This window comes from Oncorhynchus keta, chromosome 30 (genome assembly GCF_023373465.1).
Source record: "Oncorhynchus keta strain PuntledgeMale-10-30-2019 chromosome 30, Oket_V2, whole genome shotgun sequence".
NCBI lineage: Eukaryota > Metazoa > Chordata > Actinopteri > Salmoniformes > Salmonidae > Oncorhynchus > Oncorhynchus keta.
The window spans coordinates 7,002,771-7,027,772 of NC_068450.1; the positions used below are offsets into that span (position 1 = coordinate 7,002,771).

Sequence of the window (25,002 nt, forward strand, 5' to 3'; positions counted from 1 at the left end):
GCTCGGGGATTTGAACTTGCAACCTTTTGATTACTAGTCCAACGCTCTAACCACTAGGCTACCCTGCCGCTATACCAATATTAATATTAATATTAATTAATATTACCAATATTAATATTTTTACCAATATTAATACAGTTACAGAGTCTCCCACATGCCTTTTGGCGAACACCAAACGTGTTTGCTTATTTTTTTCTTTAAGCAATGGCTTTCTTCTGGCCACTCTTCCGTAAAGCCCAGCTCTGTGGAGTGTACGGCTTAAAGTGGTCCCATGGACAGATACTCCAGTCTCCACTGTGGAGCTTTGCAGCTCCTTCAGGGTTATCTTTGGTCTTTTTGTTGGCTCTCTGATTAATGCCCTCCTTGCCTGGTCCATGAATTTGGTGGGCGGCCCTCTCTTAGCAGGTTTGTTGTGGTGCCATATTCTTTCATTTTTAAAATAATGGATTTAATGTGGGATGTTCAAAGTTTCTGATATTTTTTTTATAACCCAACCCTGATCTGTACTTCTCCACAACTTTGTCCTTGAACTGTTTGGAGAGCTCGTTGGTCTTCATGGTGTTGTTTGCTTGGTGGTGCGCTTGCTTAGTGGTGTTGCAGACTCTGGGGGTGAATACATATGCACACACCACTTTTTCGTTTTTAATTTTTGTCAATTTTATGAGACAAGTTTTTTTTCTATATTTCACTTCACCAATTTCATTTCACTTCACCACTTCGCAACTATTTTGTCCATAATGTCCATTATATGAAATCCAAATAAAAATCCATTTAAATTACAGGTTGTAATGCACCAAAATTGTAAAAATGCCAAGGGGGATGAATACTTTTGCAAGGCACTGTACATGTACAAATGACCTCAATTACCACTACGAACCTGTACCCCCGCACCTTGACTCGGTACAGGTGCCCCCTCGACATAGGGCTTGTAAGCAAGCATTTCATGTTAAATTCATGTGACAATTAACATTTGATTTGAGACATAGACAAATGGTTAAATCACTAACCTAGCTCCTCCTCACACAGCACATAGACAGATGTTAAATCACTAACCTAGCTCCTCCTCCCCTCACACAGCACATAGACAGATGTTAAATCACTAACCTAGCTCCTCCTCCCCTCACACAGCACATAGACAGATGTTAAATCACTAACCTAGCTCCTCCTCTCCTCACACAGCACATAGACAGATGTTAAATCACTAACCTAGCTCCTCCTCTCCTCACACAGCACATAGACAGATGTTAAATCACTAACCTAGCTCCTCCTCCCAGCACACACAGCACATAGACAGATGTTAAATCACTAACCTAGCTCCTCCTCTCCTCACACAGCACATAGACAGATGTTAAATCACTAACCTAGCTCCTCCTCTCCTCACACAGCACATAGACAGATGTTAAATCACTAACCACAGCAGATCCTCCTCTCCTCACACAGCACATAGACAGATGTTAAATCACTAACCTAGCTCCTCCTCTCCTCACACAGCACATAGACAGATGTAAAATCACTAACCGTGCAATCCTCCTCTCCTCACACAGCACATAGACAGATGTTAAATCACTAACCTAGCTCCTCCTCCTCACACAGCACATAGACTCAAATCACAGCACATAGACAGATGTTAAATCACAAACCTAGCTCCTCCTATCCTCACACAGCACATAGACAGATGTTGAATCACTAACCTAGCTCCTCCTCTCCTCACACAGCACATAGACAGATGTTAAATCACTAACCTAGCTCCTCCTCCCCTCACACAGCACATAGACAGATGTTAAATCACTGACCTAGCTCCTCCTCCCCTCACACAGCACATAGACAGATGTTAAATCACTAACCTAGCTCCTCCTCTCCTCACACAGCACATAGACAGATGTTAAATCACTAACCTAGCTCCTCCTCCCCTCACACAGCACATAGACAGATGTTAAATCACTAACCTAGCTCCTCCTCTCCTCACACAGCACATAGACAGATGTTAAATCACTAACCTAGCTCCTCCTCTCCTCACACAGCACATAGACAGATGTTAAATCACTAACCTACATAGACTAGCTCCTCCTCTCCTCACACAGCACATAGACAGATGTTAAATCACTAACCTAGCTCCTCCTCCTCCTCACACAGCACATAGACAGATGTTAAATCACTAACCTAGCTCCTCCTCCCCTCACACAGCACATAGACAGATGTTAAATCACTAACCTAGCTCCTCCTCTCCTCACACAGCACATAGACAGATGTTAAATCACTAACCTAGCTCCTCCTCTCCTCACACAGCACATAGACAGATGTTAAATCACTAACCTAGCTCCTCCTCTCCTCACACAGCACATAGACAGATGTTAAATCACTAACCTAGCTCCTCCTCTCCTCACACAGCACATAGACAGATGTTAAATCACTAACCTAGCTCCTCCTCTCCTCACACAGCACATAGACAGATGTTAAATCACTAACCTAGCAGCACATAGACAGATGTTAAATCACTCCTCCTCCTCTCCTCACACAGCACATAGACAGATGTTAAATCACTAACCTAGCTCCTCCTCCCCTCACACAGCAGATGTTAAATCATAACCTAGCTCCTCCTCCCTCACACAGCACATAGACAGATGTTAAATCACTAACCTAGCTCCTCCTCCTCTCCTCACACAGCACATAGACAGATGTTAAATCACTAACCTAGCTCCTCCTCACTAACCTAGCTCCTCCTCCTCCTCACACAGCACATAGACAGATGTTAAATCACTAACCTAGCTCCTCCTCTCCTCACACAGCACATAGACAGATGTTAAATCACTAACCTAGCTCCTCCTCTCCTCACACAGCACATAGACAGATGTTAAATCACTAACCTAGCTCCTCCTCTCCTCACACAGCACATAGACAGATGTTAAATCACTAACCTAGCTCCTCCTCCCCTCACACAGCACATAGACAGATGTTAAATCACTAACCTAGCTCCTCCTCTCCTCACACAGCACATAGACAGATGTTAAATCACTAACCTAGCTCCTCCTCTCCTCACACAGCACATAGACAGATGTTAAATCACTAACCTAGCTCCTCCTCTCCTCACACAGCACATAGACAGATGTTAAATCACTAACCTAGCTCCTCCTCACACAGCACATAGACAGATGTTAAATCACTAACCTAGCTCCTCCTCTCCTCACACAGCACATAGACAGATGTTAAATCACTAACCTAGCTCCTCCTCTCCTCACACAGCACATAGACAGATGTTAAATCACTAACCTAGCTCCTCCTCTCCTCACACAGCACATAGACAGATGTTAAATCACTAACCTCCTCTCCTCACACAGCACATAGCTCCTCCTCCTCCCTCACACAGCACATAGACAGATGTTAAATCACTAACCTAGCTCCTCCTCTCCTCACACAGCACATAGACAGATGTTAAATCACTAACCTAGCTCCTCCTCTCCTCACACAGCACATAGACAGATGTTAAATCACTAACCTAGCTCCTCCTCACACAGCACATAGACAGATGTTAAATCACTAACCTAGCTCCTCCTCACACAGCACATAGACAGATGTTAAATCACTAACCTAGCTCCTCCTCACACAGCACATAGACAGATGTTAAATCACTAACCTAGCTCCTGCTCACACAGCACATAGACAGATGTTAAATCACTAACCTAGCTCCTCCTCACACAGCACATAGACAGATGTTAAATCACTAACCTAGCTCCTCCTCTCCTCACACAGCACATAGACAGATGTTAAATCACATAGACAGATGTTAAATCACTAACCTAGCTCCTCCTCTCCTCACACAGCACATAGACAGATGTTAAATCACTAACCTAGCTCCTCCTCTCCTCACACAGCACATAGACAGATGTTAAATCACTAACCTAAATCACTACACAGCACATAGACAGATGTTAAATCACTAACCTAGCTCTCCTCCCTCACACAGCACATAGACAGATGTTAAATCACTAACCTAGCTCCTCCTCCCCTCACACAGCACATAGACAGATGTTAAATCACTAACCTAGCTCCTCCTCTCCTCACACAGCACATAGACAGATGTTAAATCACTAACCTAGCTCCTCCTCTCCTCACACAGCACATAGACAGATGTTAAATCACTAACCTAGCTCCTCCTCTCCTCACACAGCACATAGACAGATGTTAAATCACTAACCTAGCTCCTCCTCTCCTCACACAGCACATAGACAGATGTTAAATCACTAACCTAGCTCCTCCTCCCTCTCCTCACAGCACATAGACAGATGTTAAATCACTAACCTAGCTCCTCCTCCCCTCACACAGCACATAGACAGATGTTAAATCACTAACCTAGCTCCTCCTCCCCTCACACAGCACATAGACAGATGTTAAATCACTAACCTAGCTCCTCCTCTCCTCACACAGCACATAGACAGATGTTAAATCACTAACCTAGCTCCTCCTCCCCTCACACAGCACATAGACAGATGTTAAATCACTAACCTAGCTCCTCCTCCCCTCACACAGCACATAGACAGATGTTAAATCACTAACCTAGCTCCTCCTCTCCTCACACAGCACATAGACAGATGTTAAATCACTAACCTAGCTCCTCCTCTCCTCACACAGCACATAGACAGATGTTAAATCACTAACCTAGCTCCTCCTCTCCTCACACAGCACATAGACAGATGTTAAATCACTAACCTAGCTCCTCCTCCCCTCACACAGCACATAGACAGATGTTAAATCACTAACCTAGCTCCTCCTCTCCTCACACAGCACATAGACAGATGTTAAATCACTAACCTAGCTCCTCCACTCCTCACACAGCACATAGACAGATGTTAAATCAGAACCTAGCTCCTGTTAAAGATGTTAAATCACTAACCTAGCTCCTCCTCTCCTCACACAGCTCCTCCTCCCTCACACAGCACATAGACAGATGTTAAATCACTAACCTAGCTCCTCCTCTCCTCACACAGCACATAGACAGATGTTAAATCACTAACCTAGCTCCTCCTCTCCTCACACAGCACATAGACAGATGTTAAATCACTAACCTAGCTCCTCCTCTCCTCACACAGCACATAGACAGATGTTAAATCACTAACCTAGCTCCTCCTCTCCTCACACAGCACATAGACAGATGTTAAATCACTAACCTAGCTCCTCCTCTCCTCACACAGCACATAGACAGATGTTAAATCACTAACCTAGCTCCTCCTCTCCTCACACAGCACATAGACAGATGTTAAATCACTAACCTAGCTCCTCCTCCCCTCACACAGCACATAGACAGATGTTAAATCACTAACCTAGCTCCTCCTCTCCTCACACAGCACATAGACAGATGTTAAATCACAACCTAGCACATAGACAGATGTTAAATCACTAACCTAGCTCCTCCTCTCCTCACAGCACATAGACAGATGTTAAATCACTAACCTAGCTCCTCCTCTCCTCACACAGCACATAGACAGATGTTAAATAAATCACTAACCTAGCTCCTCCTCTCCTCAGATGTTAAATCACAGCACATAGACAGATGTTAAATCACTAACCTAGCTCCTCCTCTCCTCACACAGCACATAGACAGATGTTAAATCACTAACCTAGCTCCTCCTCTCCTCACACAGCACATAGACAGATGTTAAATCACTAACCTAGCTCCTCCTCTCCTCACACAGCACATAGACAGATGTTAAATCACTAACCTAGCTCCTCCTCTCCTCAGATGTTAAATCACAGCACATAGACAGATGTTAAATCACTAACCTAGCTCCTCCTCTCCTCACACAGCACATAGACAGATGTTAAATCACTCCTAGCTCCTCACACACAGCACATAGACAGATGTTAAATCACTAACCTAGCTCCTCCTCTCCTCACACACATAGCACATAGACAGATGTTAAATCACTAACCTAGCTCCTCCTCTCCTCACACAGCACATAGACAGATGTTAAATCACTAACCTAGCTCCTCCTCTCCTCACACAGCACATAGACAGATGTTAAATCACTAACCTAGCTCCTCCTCTCCTCACACAGCACATAGACAGATGTTAAATCACTAACCTAGCTCCTCCTCTCCTCACACAGCACATAGACAGATGTTAAATCACTAACCTCTCTCACACAGCACATAGACAGATGTTAAATCACTAACCTAGCTCCTCCTCTCCTCACACAGCACATAGACAGATGTTAAATCACTAACCTAGCTCCTCCTCTCCTCACACAGCACATAGACAGATGTTAAATCACTAACCTAGCTCCTCCTCTCCTCACACAGCACATAGACAGATGTTAAATCACTAACCTAGCTCCTCCTCTCCTCAGATGTTAAATCAGCACATAGACAGATGTTAAATCACTAACCTAGCTCCTCCTCTCCTCACACAGCACATAGACAGATGTTAAATCACTAACCTAGCTCCTCCTCTCCTCACACACAGATGTTAAATCACTAACCTAGCTCCTCCCTCCTCACACAGCACATAGACAGATGTTAAATCACTAACCTAGCTCCTCCTCTCCTCACACAGCACATAGACAGATGTTAAATCACTAACCTAGCTCCTCCTCTCCTCACACAGCACATAGACAGATGTTAAATCACTAACCTAGCTCCTCCTCTCCTCACACACAGCACATAGACAGATGTTAAATCACTAACCTAGCTCCTCCTCTCCTCACACAGCACATAGACAGATGTTAAATCACTAACCTAGCTCCTCCTCTCCTCACTCAGATGTTAAATCAGCACATAGACAGATGTTAAATCACTAACCTAGCTCCTCCTCTCCTCACACAGCACATAGACAGATGTTAAATCACTAACCTAGCTCCTCCTCTCCTCACACAGCACATAGACAGATGTTAAATCACTAACCTAGCTCCTCCTCTCCTCACACAGCACATAGACAGATGTTAAATCACTAACCTAGCTCCTCCTCTCCTCACACAGCACATAGACAGATGTTAAATCACTAACCTAGCTCCTCCTCTCCTCACACAGCACATAGACAGATGTTAAATCACTAACCTAGCTCCTCCTCTCCTCACACAGCACATAGACAGATGTTAAATCACTAACCTAGCTCCTCCTCTCCTCACACAGCACATAGACAGATGTTAAATCACTAACCTAGCTCCTCCTCTCCTCACATAGACAGATGTTAAATCACTAACCTAGCTCCTCCTCTCCCTCACACACAGCACATAGACAGATGTTAAATCACTAACCTAGCTCCTCCTTCCTCACACAGCACATAGACAGATGTTAAATCACTAACCTAGCTCCTCCTCTCACATAGACAGATGTTAAATCACAACAGCACATAGACAGATGTTAAATCACTAACCTAGCTCCTCCTCTCCTCACACAGCACATAGACAGATGTTAAATCACTAACCTAGCTCCTCCTCCCTCACACAGCACATAGACAGATGTTAAATCACTAACCTAGCTCCTCCTCTCCTCACACAGCACATAGACAGATGTTAAATCACTAACCTAGCTCCTCCTCTAGACAGATGTTAAATCACTCCTAGCTCCTCCAGCACATAGACAGATGTTAAATCACTAACCTAGCTCCTCCTCTCCTCACACAGCACATAGACAGATGTTAAATCACTAACCTAGCTCCTCCTCTCCTCACACAGCACATAGACAGATGTTAAATCACTAACCTAGCTCCTCCTCTCCTCACACAGCACATAGACAGATGTTAAATCACTAACCTAGCTCCTCCTCCTCCTCACACAGATGTTAAATCACATAGACAGATGTTAAATCACTAACCTAGCTCCTCCTCTCCTCACACAGCACATAGACAGATGTTAAATCACTAACCTAGCTCCTCCTCTCCTCACACAGCACATAGACAGATGTTAAATCACTAACCTAGCTCCTCCTCTCCTCACACAGCACATAGACAGATGTTAAATCACTAACCTAGCTCCTCCTCTCCTCACACAGCACATAGACAGATGTTAAATCACTAACCTAGCTCCTCCTCTCCTCACACAGCACATAGACAGATGTTAAATCACTAACCTAGCTCCTCCTCTCCTCACACAGCACATAGACAGATGTTAAATCACTAACCTAGCTCCTCCTCTCCTCACACAGCACATAGACAGATGTTAAATCACTAACCTAGCTCCTCCTCTCCTCACACAGCACATAGACAGATGTTAAATCACTAACCTAGCTCCTCCTCCCTCACAGCAGACAGATGTTAAATCACTAACCTAGCTCCTCCTCCTCACAGATGTGTTAAATCACTAACCTAGCTCCTCCTCTCCTCACACAGCACATAGACAGATGTTAAATCACTAACCTAGCACAGCACATAGACAGATGTTAAATCACTAACCTAGCTCCTCCTCTCCTCAACCTAGCTGTTAAATCCTCCTCTCCTCCTCACACAGCACATAGACAGATGTTAAATCACTAACCTAGACAGATGTTAAATCACTAACCTAGCTCCTCCTCACACAGCACATAGACAGATGTTAAATCACTAACCTAGCTCCTCCTCTCCTCACACAGCACATAGACAGATGTTAAATCACTAACCTAGCTCCTCCTCTCCTCACACAGCACATAGACAGATGTTAAATCACTAACCTAGCTCCTCCTCTCCTCACACAGCACATAGACAGATGTTAAATCACTAACCTAGCTCCTCCTCTCCTCACACAGCACATAGACAGATGTTAAATCACTAACCTAGCTCCTCCTCTCCTCACACAGCACATAGACAGATGTTAAATCACTAACCTAGCACATAGACAGATGTTAAATCACTAACCTCTCCTCCTCTCCTCACACAGCACATAGACAGATGTTAAATCACTAACCTAGCTCCTCCTCTCCTCACACAGCACATAGACAGATGTTAAATCACTAACCTAGCTCCTCCTCACACAGCACATAGACAGATGTTAAATCACTAACCTAGCTCCTCCTCACACAGCACATAGACAGATGTTAAATCACTAACCTAGCTCCTCCTCCTCACACAGCACATAGACAGATGTTAAATCACTAACCTAGCTCCTCCTCCCCTCACACAGCACATAGACAGATGTTAAATCACTAACCTAGCTCCTCCTCACACAGCACATAGACAGATGTTAAATCACTAACCTAGCTCCTCCTCTCCTCACACAGCACATAGACAGATGTTAAATCACTAACCTAGCTCCTCCTCCCACAGCACATCAGATGTTAAATCACAGCACACAGCACATAGACAGATGTTAAATCACTAACCTAGCTCCTCCTCTCCTCACACAGCACATAGACAGATGTTAAATCACTAACCTAGCTCCTCCTCTCCTCACACAGCACATAGACAGATGTTAAATCACTAACCTAGCTCCTCCTCTCCTCACACAGCACATAGACAGATGTTAAATCACTAACCTAGCTCCTCCTCCCCTCACACAGCACATAGACAGATGTTAAATCACTAACCTAGCTCCTCCTCCCCTCACACAGCACATAGACAGATGTTAAATCACTAACCTAGCTCCTCCTCTCCTCACACAGCACATAGACAGATGTTAAATCACTAACCTAGCTCCTCCTCTCCTCACACAGCACATAGACAGATGTTAAATCACTGACCTAGCTCCTCCTCTCCTCACACAGCACATAGACAGATGTTAAATCACTGACCTAGCTCCTCCACTTCTCCCATGAATATGTATTGATTACTCTGTATCTGTTTTCAATTATTATTTTTTATTATTAATCTGTACAGCACTTATTCGATCAGTGAAACATTGTAGGATGAGTTGTATTGGAATTAAACATAAATATAACATTACATGTAGTGTAAATGTAAATATGAACATTTTATATTTTTATATGAAACATCATCAGCAAGCACATGTTTAAAAGCAAGTTTTCTCTCAGGCTGCTTAATGTAGTGTACTACAGTGTCTTCGGAAATTATCCAAATCCCTTGATTTTTTCCCCCCACATTTTTGTTAAGTTACAGCCTTTTTCTAAAATGAATTAAATCGATCCCCCCATCAATCTACACACAATAGCCCATAATGATAAAGCAAAAAGGGGTTTATAAAAATGTTTGCTAATTTACCCTTTACTCAGTACTTTGTTGAACAACCTTTGGCAGCGATTACAGCCTCGAGTCTTCTTGGGTATGACGCTACAAGCTTGGCACACCTGTATTTGGAGAGTTTCTCCCATTCTTCTCTGCAGATCTTCTCAAACTCTGTCAGGTTGGATGGGGAGCGTTGCTGCACAGCTATTTTCAGGTCTCTCCAGAGATGTTCGATCGGGTTCAAGTCCGGGCTCTGGCTGGGCCACTCAAGGACATTCGGAGACTTGTCCCCGAAGCCACTCCTGCGTTGTCTTGGCTGTGTGCTCAGGGTCATTGTCCTGTTGGAAGGTGAACTTTCATCCCAGTATGAGGTCCTGAGTGCTCTGGTGCAGGTTTTCATCAAGGATCTCTCTCTACTTTGCCTCGATCCTGACTAGTCTCAGTCCATGCTGCTGAAAACATTCCCACAACATGATGCTGCTACCTTCATGCTTCACTATAGGGATGGTGCCAGGGTTTCCTCCAGATGTGACACTTGGCATTCAGACCAAAGAGTTCAATATTGGTTTCATCAGATCAGAGAATCTTTTGGCAAACTCCAAGTGGGCTGTCATTTGCTTTTTACTGAGGAGTGGCTTCCGTCTGGCCACCCTAACATAAAGGTGTGATTGGTGGAGTGCTTTCGAGATGGTTGTCCTTCTGGAAGGTTCTTCCATCTCCACAGAGGAACTCCAGAGCTCTGTTAGAGTGACCAAGCCCCTTCTTCCCCGACTGCTCAGTTTGGTCGGGCGGCCAGCTCTAGGAAGAGTCTTGGTGGTTCCAAACTTCTTCCATTTAAGAATGATGGAGGCCACTGTGTTCTTGGGGACCTTCAATGCTGCAGAAATTTGTTGGTACCCTTCCCCAGATCTGTTCCTCAACACAATGACTGTTTCGAAGCTCTACAGACAATTCCTTCGACCTCATGGCTTGGTTTTTGCTCTGACATGCACTAAAAACTGTTGGACCTTAAAGAGACAGGGTTGTGCCTTTCTAAATCATGTCCAATCAATTGAATTTACCACAGGTGGACTCCAATGAAGTTGAAGACACATCTCAAGGATGATCAATGGAAACAGGATGCACCTGAGCTCAGTTTCGAACCTCTGTCTTTATCATTATGGGTAGATTATTGTGTAGATTCTTCACAATTTGTATTTATTTAATCCATTTTAGAATAAGGCTGTAACCTAATAAAATATGGAAAAAGTCAAGGGGTCTGAATACTTTCTGAAGGCAATTTATATCTAATATGGTAAAGTCTTTGATGTGCAGATGGTGGGCAGGCAGTGCTCTGAGTGAACTATATCTAGTATGGTAAAGTCTTTGGGTAGGCAGATGGTAGGCAGGCAGTGCTCTGAGTGAACTATATCTAGTATGGTAAAGTCTTTGGGTAGGCAGATCGTAGGCAGGCAGTGCTCTGAGTGAACTATATCTAGTATGGTAAAGTCTTTGGGTAGGCAGATGGTGTAGAACTCTTGAACTGCTCGTTCAACGAACTGGTTATTATGTTAATTATCTGGACTCAAACAGAATGGGTCAATCAGGATCAAAAACACAGCTGATTCATTTTTCTCTCGCTGCTTTATGCTATTCTTCCAAGATAAACAAATGTTCCTTTGTGGCTCAGTTCGTTGAGACTGACGCTTGAAACACCAGGGTTGTGGGATTGATTCCCGAGTGGGACCAGTATGGAAAAAGTTCAAAAAAAATGTATCCGCTCATTACTGTAAATTGCTTTGATGAGAGTGTCTGCTAAATTATGTAAATCCCCTGTTCCTCTTTGTTATTCTATCATGAGGATCAAATCCCCTGTTACTCTTTGTTATTCTATCATGAGGATCAAATCCCCTGTTACTCTGTGTTATTCTACCATGAGGATCAAATCCCCTGTTACTCTGTGTTATTCTACCATGAGGATTAAATCCCCTGTTCCTCTGTGTTATTCTACCATGAGGATCAAATCCCCTGTTACTCTGTGTTATTCTATCATGAGGATTAAATCCCTGTTCCTCCTTGTTATTCTATCATGAGGATCAAATCCCCTGTTACTCTGTGTTATTCTACCATGAGGATCAAATCCCCTGTTACTCTGTGTTATTCTACCATGATGATTAAATCCCCTGTTCCTCTGTTCCATCTGTTCCTCTGTGTTATTCTACCATGAGGATCAAATCCCCTGTTACTCTGTTTATTCTATCATGAGGATCAAATCCCCTGTTATTCTATCATGAGGATCAAATCCCCTGTTACTCTGTGTTATTCTACCATGAGGATCAAATCCCCTGTTACTCTGTGTTATTCTATCATGAGGATCAAATCCCCTGTTCCTCTTTGTTATTCTACCATGAGGATCAAATCCCCTGTTACTCTGTGTTATTCTACCATGAGGATCAAATCCCCTGTTCCTCTTTGTTATTCTACCATGAGGATCAAATCCCCTGTTACTCTGTGTTATTCTATCATGAGGATCAAATCCCCTGTTCCTCTTTGTTATTCTATCATGAGGATCAAATCCCCTGTTACTCTGTGTTATTCTACCATGAGGATCAAATCCCCTGTTACTCTGTGTTATTCTATCATGAGGATCGAATCCCCTGTTCCTCTTTGTTATTCTACCATGAGGATCAAATCCCCTGTTACTCTGTGTTATTCTATCATGAGGATCAAATCCCCTGTTCCTCTTTGTTATTCTATCATGAGGATCAAATCCCCTGTTACTCTGTGTTATTCTATCATGAGGATCAAATCCCCTGTTACTCTGTGTTATTCTATCATGAGGATTAAATCCCCTGTTCCTCTGTGTTATTGTCAATCATCTTTAATGAAATTCCATGAGCTCCCTCAGTGGCCCATGATAAGGGGCCGTTAGTGAACTCCTCAAAAATTAAATGACCTTTCAAGTTGACAGTACAGTGCAGATCAGATAATATAGATATGATGTATTTAAAAAATATATATCTTGTAATATCAAGTCAATAATATCTGTCCCAGGATGGAGAGATAAACAGTTGACTGGAGATGTATTTTAATGCATGGTGGAATTTGTCTATTATATATCATTTATTTAACTAGGCTAGTAAGTTCTTAAATTCTTATTTTCAATGATGGCCTAGGAACAGTGGGTTAACTGCCTTGTTCAGGGGCAGAACGACAGATTTTTACCTTGTCAGCTCTGGGATTTGATCTAGCAACCTTCCAAGTTACTAGTCTAACACTCTAACCACTAGGCTACGTGTCTCTAAACACTAGGCTACGTGACTTTAACCGCTAGGCTACCTGCCTCTAACCGCTAGGCCACCTGCCTCTAACCGCTAGGCTACGTGACTCTAACCGCTAGGCTACCTGCCTCTAACCGCTAGGCTACCTGCCTCTAAACGCTAGGCTACCTGCCTCTAAACGCTAGGCTACCTGCCTCTAAACGCTAGGCTACCTGCCTCTAACCGCTAGGCTACCTGCCTCTAACCGCTAGGCTACCTGCCTCTAACCGCTAGGCTACCTGCCTCTAAACGCTAGGCTACCTGCCTCTAAACGCTAGGCTACCTGCCTCTAACCGCTAGGCTACGTGACTCTAACCGCTAGGCTACGTGACTCTAACCGCTAGGCTATGTGACTCTAACCGCTAGGCTTCCTGCCTCTAACCGCTAGGCTACCTGCCTCTAAACGCTAGGCTACCTGCCTCTAAACGCTAGGCTACCTGCCTCTAACCGCTAGGCTACGTGACTCTAACCGCTAGGCTACCTGCCGCTCCATCATTGGTTTCACACGCATCAAAAGCTAAGCGAATACATGTAGTATTTAATAAAGATATTCACATTAATTCCCTCTACCATCCGGGTGGTGATCCAATTACTTTTCACATCATCAATTGGTTGACGTGTAATTTCGGATAATCACATAAATCTACCAAATGAATTAATCTGGATGTCAAAAAACATGAATTCCAGTCTCTTGCCACCAGCACATTTAAGTCATAGTCATTAGTCAAACTTAGTTCCTCTCAATAAACCCACCACAAACCAATACATCACAGTGTACCATTGGATTTCTCCTTGGACATCGCCACATCACTGACATCCAAACGACCCCTCATTGCTGCCAAACAAACAACTTCTCATCAACCTGCTTTCTCTGAAAATATACGACACAACCCAAAAGAAATCGAAACCCTGACCCCTTTCCTTATAACATTCTAACAAGAGGTTTGAGTCAGCAGCTGTTACCATGAATGATATCTCAATTCCACCCTCAATCGCCTTGGAAGAGAAATACCACCACCATCTCCCTGTCAATGGTAGTAAATCAGTTGTTTTTCACGATGGCTTATAGGCTCTCAGTTGGTGGTTGACACCCAGTCCGACGTTAAGATCCATATAAAACATGGGGAATAAGCGAGCAGTAGGAGGATGTATTACCTAGTAAGAAAGGGAATTGTTAAAGAATTTGCAAGATACGAAAAAAATCTAACAACCCCTTTTGCAATTAAAATGTTATGTTTGTATCCTTTAAATGTGTTGCTAGGGACCTTTCCAAACAGGTATATGTATATGTTTTATTGTGGGTCTAATACATTAAATGTGTTGCTATGGACCTATCCCATGTCTTATTGTGCATATTTTGCCAATTAGGTCAAATGGTTTGCTAACACCTGCTAATTGTCCACTTAAATATGCATTTCCCCTTTCCTGAAGTCACACAGGCCTCGGCAGAGTAACCATATAGGTGATCTATGAATGTGGAATGCAAACCTCACTAAGGAATTGAATGTAGTTTTCACTATCAAGGTAAAACCTATATTTCCACATGCAATATTATCAGCATATTTCATACACACAGACATATTTATTTTTATGTTGTACCTTTATTTAACTATGCAAGTCAGTTAAGAACAAATTCTTATTTTCAATCATTTTCAAGAACAAATTCTTATTTTCAACAACAGAACAGTGGGTTAACTGCCTGTTCAGGGGCAGAACGACAGATTTGTACCTTGTCATCGGTTTGAACTTGCAACCTTCCAGTTACTAGTCCAACACTCTAACCACTAGGCTACCCTGCCGCCCCATTTGACAGCAAGCACTACGAACACTCACACCCCTGTAAATAAGAACGGTTGAATTGGCAATGAAACCACTAATTCTAAAGGGCCTAGAAGTTTAGAGAGTTGGGCCAGTAATCGGAAATTTCGACTGGTTTGAGTCCCCGAGTCGACGAGATTCTATTTTTTATTTTTTATTTTTTGCTCTGGATAAGAGTGTCTACTAAATGAGTCAAATGTAAAGACATGTCTGATTCTATGCCTCTTCATTTAAACCAAACTGACGTACTATGAATCAATATCTTACCAGCTGTATCCCACATCATCTATCAAGGCTGTGGAAACGTTACGCTGACAAGACGACTTTACTGACATACAACACGCAGGGTTGTCTCAAATAGCACCCTATTCCACATACAGGGCACTTCCATTGACCAGAGAACAGGGTGCCATTTGGGACGCTATGGTCCCTGGTCAAAGGAAGTGCATTATAGGAAACAGGGTGCAATTTGGGACGCAGTCAGGGGGTTCCTAATAGCAGGGAGGGAGAGATACAGTATATTAATATAGTATATCGATACAGTATATTAATATAGTATATCGATACAGTATATTAATATAGTATATAGATACAGTATATTAATATAGTATATTGATACAGTATATTAATATAGTATATTGATACAGTATATTAATATAGTATATTGATACAGTATATTAATATAGTATATTGATACAGTATATTAATATAGTATATTGATACAGTATATTGATACAGTATATTAATATAGTATATTGATACAGTATATTAATATAGTATATTGATACAGTATATTGATACAGTATATCAATATAGTATATTGATACAGTATATTGATTGAGTATATTCATATACTATATTGATACAGTATATTAATGCAGTATACTGATGCAGTATACTGATACAGTATATTGGTACAGTATATTCATCGACCTTGCCAAGGCTTTCGACTCTGTCAATCACCTCATTCTTATCGGCAGACTCAGTAGCCTCGGTTTTTCGGATGACTGCCTTGCCTGGTTCACCAATTACTTTGCAGACAAAGTTCAGAGTTCAGTGTGTCAAATCGGAGGGCATGCTGTCCGGTCGTCTGGCAGTCTCTATGGGGGTGCCACAGGGTTCAATTCTCGGGCCGACTCTTTTCTCTGTATATATCAATGATGTTGCTCTTGCTCCCTGATCCACCTCTACGCAGACGACACCATTCCATACACTTTCGGCCCGTCATTGGACACTGTGCTATCTAACCTCCAAACGAGATTCAATGCCATACAACACTCCTTCCGTGGCCTCCAACTGCTCTTAAACGCTAGTAAAACCAAATGCATGCTTTTCAACCGATCGCTGCCTGCACCCGCATGCCCGACTAGCATCACCACACTGGATGGTTCCGACCTTGAATATGTGGACACCTATAAGTACCTAGGTGTCTGGCTAGACTGCAAACTCTCCTTCCAGACCCATATCAAACATCTCCAATCGAAAATCAAATCAAGAGTCTGCTTTCTATTCCGCAACAAAGCCTCCTTCACTCACGCTGCCAAGCTTACCCTAGTAAAACTGACTATCCTACCGATCCTTGACTTCGGCGATGTCATCTACAAAATTGCTTCCAACACCCTTCTCAGCAAACTGGATGCAGTTTATCACAGTGCCATCCGTTTTGTCACTAAAGCACCTTATACTACCCACCACTGCGACCTGTATGCTCTAGTCGGCTGGCCCTCGCTACATATTCGTCGCCAGTCCCACTGGCTCCAGGTCATCTACAAGGCCATGCTAGGTAAAGCTCCGCCTTATCTCAGTTCACTGGTCACGATGGCAACACCCATCCGTAGCACGCGCTCCAGCAGGTGTATCTCACTGATCATCCCTAAAGCCAACACCTCATTCGGCCGCCTTTCGTTCCAGTACTCTGCTGCCTGTGACTGGAACGAATTGCAAAAATAGCTGAAGTTGGAGACTTTTATCTCCCTCACCAACGTCAAACATCAGCTATCTGAGCAGCTAACCGATCGCTGCAGCTGTACATAATCTATTGGTAAATAGCCCACCCATTTTCACCTACCTCATCCCCACAGTTTTTATTTATTTACTTTTCTGCTCTTTTGCACACCAATATCTCTACCTGTACATGATCATCTGATCATTTATCACTCCAGTGTTAATCTGCAATATTGTAATTATTCGCCTACCTCCTCATGCCTTTTGCAGACATTGTATATAGACTCTCCTTTTTTTTCTACTGTGTTATTGACTTGTTAATTGTTTACTCCATGTGTAACTCTGTGTTGTCTGTTCACACTGCTATGCTTTATCTTGGCCAGGTCGCAGTTGCAAATGAGAACTTGTTCTCAACTAGCCTACCTGGTTAAATAAAGGTGAAATAAAAAAATGTAAAAAAATATTGATACACTATATTGATACAGTATATGGGTACAGTATATTGGTACAGTATATTGATACAGTATATTGATACAGTACATTGGTACAGTATATTGGGGCAATAACCCTTATCCATTAATAGCCAATGCCCCTGGTAGATACAGACACAAAGAGACCTGATACCTCTGGTAGATACAGACACAAAGAGACCTGATACCTCTGGTACATACAGACACAAAGAGACCTGATACCCGACAAAAAAAGATCTGTGGTTGTGCTCTAAACCAGATACTTCTGGTAGATACAAACACAAAGAGACCTATTGCAAAGGTACTTACTGTACCTCTTCAATAGTAACTTACTGTCCCTCTTCAATAGTAACTTACTGTCCCTCTTCAATAGTAACTTACTGTCCTCTTCAATAGTAACTTACTGTACCTCTTCAATAGTAACTTACTGTCCCTCTTCAATAGTAACTTACTGTACCTCTTCAATAGTAACTTACTGTACCTCTTCAATAGTAACTTACTGTCCCTCTTCAATAGTAACTTACTGTACCTCTTCAATAGTAACTTACTGTACCTCTTCAATAGTAACTTACTGTCCCTCTTCAATAGTAACTTACTGTACCTCTGGTATGGTAACTTACTGTACCTCTTCAATAGTAACTTACTGTACCTCTTCAATAGTAACTTACTGTACCTCTTCAATAGTAACTTACTGTCCCTCTTCAATAGTAACTTACTGTACCTCTTCAATAGTAACTTACTGTCCCTCTTCAATAGTAACTTACTGTCCCTCTTCAATAGTAACTTACTGTACCTCTGGTATGGTAACTTACTGTACCTCTGGTATGGTAACTTACTGTACCTCTGGTATGGTAACTTACTGTACCTCTTCAATAGTAACTTACTGTCCCTCTTCAATAGTAACTTACTGTACCTCTTCAATAGTAACTTACTGTCCCTCTTCAATAGTAACTTACTGTACCTCTGGTATGGTAACTTACTGTACCTCTTCAATAGTAACTTACTGTACCTCTTCAATAGTAACTTACTGTACCTCTGGTATGGTAACTTACTGTACCTCTTCAATAGTAACTTACTGTACCTCTGGTATGGTAACTTACTGTCCCTCTTCAATAGTAACTTACTGTACCTCTGGTATGGTAACTTACTGTACCTCTTCAATAGTAACTTACTGTACCTCTTCAATAGTAACTTACTGTACCTCTTCAATAGTAACTTACTGTCCCTCTTCAATAGTAACTTACTGTACCTCTTCAATAGTAACTTACTGTACCTCTTCAATAGTAACTTACTGTACCTCTTCAATAGTAACTTACTGTCCTCTTCAATAGTAACTTACTGTCCCTCTTCAATAGTAACTTACTGTCCTCTTCAATAGTAACTTACTGTCCCTCTTCAATAGTAACTTACTGTCCCTCTTCAATAGTAACTTACTGTCCCTCTCAATAGTAACTTAATGTCCTCTTCAATAGTAACTTACTGTCCCTCTTCAATAGTAACTTACTGTCCTCTTCAATAGTAACTTACTGTACCTCTTCAATAGTAACTTACTGTCCCTCTTCAATAGTAACTTACTGTCCCTCTTCAATAGTAACTTACTGTACCTCTTCAATAGTAACTTACTGTACCTCTGGTATGGTAACTTACTGTCCCTCTTCAATAGTAACTTACTGTCCCTCTTCAATAGTAACTTACTGTACCTCTTCAATAGTAACTTACTGTACCTCTGGTATGGTAACTTACTGTACCTCTGGTATGGTAACTTACTGTCCCTCTTCAATAGTAACTTACTGTCCCTCTTCAATAGTAACTTACTGTACCTCTTCAATAGTAACTTACTGTACCTCTTCAATAGTAACTTACTGTACCTCTGGTATGGTAACTTACTGTCCCTCTTCAATAGTAACTTACTGTACCTCTTCAATAGTAACTTACTGTACCTCTTCAATAGTAACTTACTGTACCTCTTCAATAGTAACTTACTGTCCCTCTTCAATAGTAACTTACTGTCCATCTTCAATAGTAACTTACTGTCCTCTTCAATAGTAACTTACTGTACCTCTGGTATGGTAACTTACTGTCCCTCTTCAATAGTAACTTACTGTCCCTCTTCAATAGTAACTTACTGTACCTCTTCAATAGTAACTTACTGTCCCTCTTCAATAGTAACTTACTGTCCCTCTTCAATAGTAACTTACTGTCCCTCTTCAATAGTAACTTACTGTACCTCTTCAATAGTAACTTACTGTACCTCTGGTATGGTAACTTACTGTACCTCTTCAATAGTAACTTACTGTACCTCTTCAATAGTAACTTACTGTCCCTCTTCAATAGTAACTTACTGCGCCTCTTCAATAGTAACTTACTGTACCTCTGGTATGGTAACTTACTGTCCCTCTTCAATAGTAACTTACTGTCCCTCTTCAATAGTAACTTACTGTCCTCTTCAATAGTAACTTACTGTCCATCTTCAATAGTAACTTACTGTACCTCTGGTATGGTAACTTACTGTACCTCTTCAATAGTAACTTACTGTCCCTCTTCAATAGTAACTTACTGTACCTCTTCAATAGTAACTTACTGTCCCTCTTCAATAGTAACTTACTGTCCCTCTTCAATAGTAACTTACTGTCCCTCTTCAATAGTAACTTACTGTACCTCTGGTATGGTAACTTACTGTACCTCTTCAATAGTAACTTACTGTACCTCTTCAATAGTAACTTACTGTCCCTCTTCAATAGTAACTTACTGTCCCTCTTCAATAGTAACTTACTGTACCTCTTCAATAGTAACTTACTGTACCTCTTCAATAGTAACTTACTGTACCTCTGGTATGGTAACTTACTGTCCCTCTGGTATGGTAACTTACTGTACCTCTTCAATAGTAACTTACTGTACCTCTTCAATAGTAACTTACTGTATCCTGAAACAATGCCTAGGTATTGTGGCAATAAGAATTCTTGATGGAGATTTCAAAAGATGCTCCTAGTTTAGAGGCTAATTTAATGGCTGATGAACAACACCATTCTGAAAGGAAAATAAACACCTCATGGAAATGTACTGCTCCCTAGAGCGTTGTTCCAAAGCAATTAGTGTCCTGGAGATTGGTAGGCATGAAAAATCCTTACAGCGTTCCTTTGAGCCCAAACAGGAAGTGATACATCTAGGTTTTACAGCCTCGGTCCCTTATTCAGTCTAGTTTAGTGTTGCCAACCAAGGCTGTGTCCCCAACTGGCCCCCTATAGTCCCTGGTCAAAAGTAGTTCACTATATAGGGAATATATATATTTGGAATGAGCTCAAGACTCTCTGAGTCACACAGGGATAAATGTGACAGGGCAATAAATTACAGCAGTATTTACCATAAAACATCCCAATAAATGTTTATACTATAGGCTGTGGACCCGGCTTCCTATGTACAGTTGACGACGGAAGTTTACATACACTTAGGTTAGAGTCATTAAAAGTAGTTTTTCAACCACTCTACACATTTCTTGTTAACAAACTATAGTTTTGGCAAGTCTGTTAGGATATCTACTTTGTGCATTGACACAAGACATTTTTCCAACAATTGTTTACAGACAGATTATTTAATTTATAATTCACAGGATCACAATTCCAGTGGGTCAGAAGTTTACATACACTAAGTTGACTGTGCCTTTAAACAGCTTGGAAAATTCCAGAAAATGGTGTAATGGCTATAGAAGCTTCTGATTTGAGTCAATTGGAGGTGTACCTGTGGATGCATTTCAAGGCCTACCTTCAAACTCAGTGCCTTTTTGCTTGACATCATGGGAAAATCAAAAGAAATCAGCCAAGACCTCAGAAAGAAATTGTAGACCTCCACAAGTCTGGTTCATCCTTGGGAGCAATTTCCAAACGCCTGAAGGTACCATGGTCATCTGTACAAACAATAATTTGCAAGTATAAACACCATGGGACCACGCAGCCATCATACCGCTCTGGAAGGAGACATGTTCTGTCTCCCAGAGATGAACGTACTTTGGTGCGAAAAGTAAATCAATCCCCGAACAACAGCAAAGGATCCTGTGAAGATGCTGGAGGAAACAGGTACATAAGTACCTATATCCACATTAAAATAAGTCCTATATCGACATAACCTGAAAGGCCGCTCAGCAAAGAAGAAGCCACTGCTCCAAAACCGCCATAAAAAAAAGCCAGACTACGTTTTGCAACTGCACATGGGGACAAAGACAATATTCTTTGAGAAATATCCTCTGGTTTGATTAAACAAAAATATAACTGTTTGGCCATAGGGGGAGGCTTGCAAGCTGAAGAACACCATCCCAACCGTGAAGCATGGGGGTGGCAGCATCATGCTGTGGGGGTGCTTTGCTGAAGGAGGGATTGGTGCACTTTACAAAATAGATGGCGTCATGAGGTAGGACAATTATGTGGATATATTGAAGCAACATCTCAAGATATCAGTCATGAAGTTAATGCTTGGTCACAAATGGGTCTTCCAAATCAACAATGAACGCAAGCATACTTCCAAAGTTGTAGCAAAATGGCTTAAGGACAACAAATTCAAGGTATTGGAGTGGCCATCACAAAGCCCTGACCTCAATCGCATAGAAAATATGTGGGCAGAACTGAACAAGTGTGTGAGAGCAAGGAGGCCTACAAACCTGACTCAGTTACACCAGCTCTGTCAAGAGGAATGGGACAACATTCACCCAACTTATTGTGGGAAGCTTGTGGAAGGCTACCCAAAATGGTTGACCCAAGTTAAACAATTTAACGGCAATGCTACCAAATACTATTTGAGTGTATGTAAATAATTCTTAAAATAAAGTGGTGATCCCAACTGACCTAAATTAGGGAATGTTTACTAGGATTAAATGTCAGGAATTGTGAAAAACTGAGTTAAGATGTATTTGGCTCAGGTGGTAAGTAGAACTTCCGATTTCAACTATATAAAATAAAATGCATTCAGCAAAATTAGTTTGACAGAATTATGTTTCTGAAAAGAGGAAAGCGACACGTTGTCCTGTGTGTGTGAATTCTGTTCCTGTTCTCTTTTTATATGGTGTTGTGGACTGATATATGTACGTCATAGATGTTGACATTTCTTACAGTCTCCATGTACAGTGTTGTTCTTTGAAAACTATGAATCTCCTCATAGAAAAAAGCTTTTAGGATCAGTTAATTCCCCCTGAGAGTTGAGATTGTTTACGCAGTGTAACAAACAACTTAAATGTCAGCAAGTGGATTTTATCCCTTGAAGGACACTAAAGTAACTGGCCTGAATTATTTGCCACAAATCTGAAGGATTATTTTGACTCTGTAAAACAGCATGTAATCTACCGGTCTTTGGGGAACGGGGCTCAGAATACAGCTTTACCACAATACTGTGAAGGGGAAGCCAGCTCGATTGCTTAGTCCATGTCTATAAAAACAAACACGTTTTGTTTGGCAGGCGGGGCGGATTTGCTCAGATTGTAAACAGACTGTCCCGCTGGAGTTTATAGCGCTCAGTTTCTTTACCACTTAGGTACGCAGTTTAGTTGTTACACTTTTAATCTGGCTCAGACTGGTGGGGAAAGAAGACGGTTTAGTCAATATAAATGATGTTTGACTGCCGCATAGCAAGTTGCGTTTCATCAAATCACTATAATTGTGTTACTTTGATTGTGATACAATATACCTTTTATGTCTGCTAGGTTCACTCTTCGCTCCAAAAAGGTTATTTGTCTGTCCCAGTAAGAGAACCCATCTTGTTTCCAGGTATAACTCTTTAGGGTTCCATGTAGAACCCTCGGTGTAAAGGGTACTACGTGGAACCCAAAAGGGTTCTACCTGGAACCAAAATGGTTGTACTCAAAGGGTTTTCTTTGGGACAGTCGAAGAACCCTTTAAGATTCTAGATAGCACCTTTTTTTCGAAGAGTGTATGCTGTATCCAACTTCTCATACTCGGTTAAACAAAACATTACAGTGATCCTGTAGGTCTCTCAGTTTTTGTTTATGGGGGGGGTTCTACCAAATGGGAATTGCGTTCTACTTATAAAATAATATATTATTCACAGTTCAGATGTGGTTCTGAAAAATGCTGATATAATTTGCATTATATGGTCATATAACTTCTTCCATGTAGGGCTATAACCATGATTACTTACACATATCCTTCTTCTTCCATGTAGGGCTATAACCATGATTACTTACACATATCCTTCTTCTTCCATGTAGGGCTATAACCATGATTACTTACACATATCCTTCTTCTTCCATGTAGGGCTATAACCATGATTACTTACACATATACTTCTTCTTCCATGTAGGGCTATAACCATGATTACTTACACATATCCTTCTTCTTCCATGTAGGGCTATAACCATGATTACTTACACATATCCTTCTTCTTCCATGTAGGGCTATAACCATGATTACTTACACATATCCTTCTTCTTCCATGTAGGGCTATAACCATGATTACTTACACATATCCTTCTTCTTCCATGTAGGGCTATAACCATGATTACTTACACATATCCTTCTTCTTCCATGTCGGGCTATAACCATGATTACTTACACATATCCTTCTTCTTCCATGTAGGGCTATAACCATGATTACTTACACATATCCTTCTTCTTCCATGTAGGGCTATAACCATGATTACTTACACATATCCTTCTTCTTCCATGTAGGGCTATAACCATGATTACTTACACATATCCTTCTTCTTCCATGTAGGGCTATAACCATGATTACTTACACATATCCTTCTTCTTCTGCTTCCCCCCCCCCCCCTCCTCCTCCTCCTCTTCCTCCTCTTCCTCCTCCTACTCCAGGATGTGCTCCAACGGCTCGGATGAGTTCTTCCAGGCTACAAACCATGCGGAACAGACCTTTCGCAAGATGGAGACTTATTTTCAGCACAAGCAGCTGTGTGATGTTGTCTTGATAGCAGGAGATCATAAGATCCCGGCTCACAGGTGAGTGTGCATGCTGCTCTTCTTAAATGTATTTACACCTGGTGAAATACTGGCTCTGCTATACTGGCTCTGTGCCAAGTGACACCCTTATTCCCTGTAAAGTACACTACTTTTGACCACGGATCATAAGGCTCTGGTTAAAAGTAGGGCACTATATAGGGAATTTGGTGCCATTTGGGACATAGGCTATATGATTAATCTGGATCAATAATATTATGATAGCCACCTGTGGGAATCTTTTCACTGATTACCACCATAGATAACACAAGACTTAGATTATCTGTTCAATCAATTTTTACTATCTAATAAAACAAGGCTGCTCTTATTTCAGAAGGGCTTCAGATAGCAATTTGAGGGTCCAGAAAATCCAGAGGAATTTTTATTTATTAATTTATTTATTTAACCTTTATTTAACTAGGCAAGTCAGTTAA

The 25,002-nt window shown here is 41.6% G+C and overlaps 1 protein-coding gene and 1 long non-coding RNA gene across 5 annotated transcripts in view; one reads left to right on the plus strand and one right to left on the minus strand.

Annotated features, from left to right (window-relative positions):
• LOC127913853 (kelch-like protein 5) overlaps positions 1 to 25,002 on the plus strand; it is a 91,358-nt gene that overhangs the window by 47,431 nt on the left and 18,925 nt on the right. For both annotated transcript variants that reach the window (XM_052487381.1, XM_052487382.1), the window contains one exon: positions 24,428 to 24,571. In XM_052487381.1, coding sequence (XP_052343341.1) covers positions 24,428 to 24,571 — 144 coding nt within the window. The remainder of the gene's footprint in view (positions 1 to 24,427; positions 24,572 to 25,002) is intronic.
• LOC127913854 (uncharacterized) lies at positions 1,010 to 9,880 on the minus strand. Of its 3 annotated transcripts, XR_008086979.1 has the most exons (6): positions 9,439 to 9,880; positions 4,348 to 4,755; positions 3,632 to 3,677; positions 2,865 to 2,966; positions 1,794 to 1,946; positions 1,010 to 1,104 (listed from the first exon to the last, which is right to left on the minus strand). It is a non-coding gene; the product is annotated as an uncharacterized LOC127913854 (long non-coding RNA). The 3 variants fall into 3 exon arrangements; XR_008086980.1 differs by lacking the exons at positions 1,010 to 1,104; positions 1,794 to 1,946; positions 2,865 to 2,966; positions 3,632 to 3,677 and adding an exon at positions 1,682 to 1,742; XR_008086978.1 differs by lacking the exons at positions 1,010 to 1,104; positions 1,794 to 1,946; positions 9,439 to 9,880 and having other exon boundaries at positions 2,727 to 2,966; positions 4,348 to 4,846.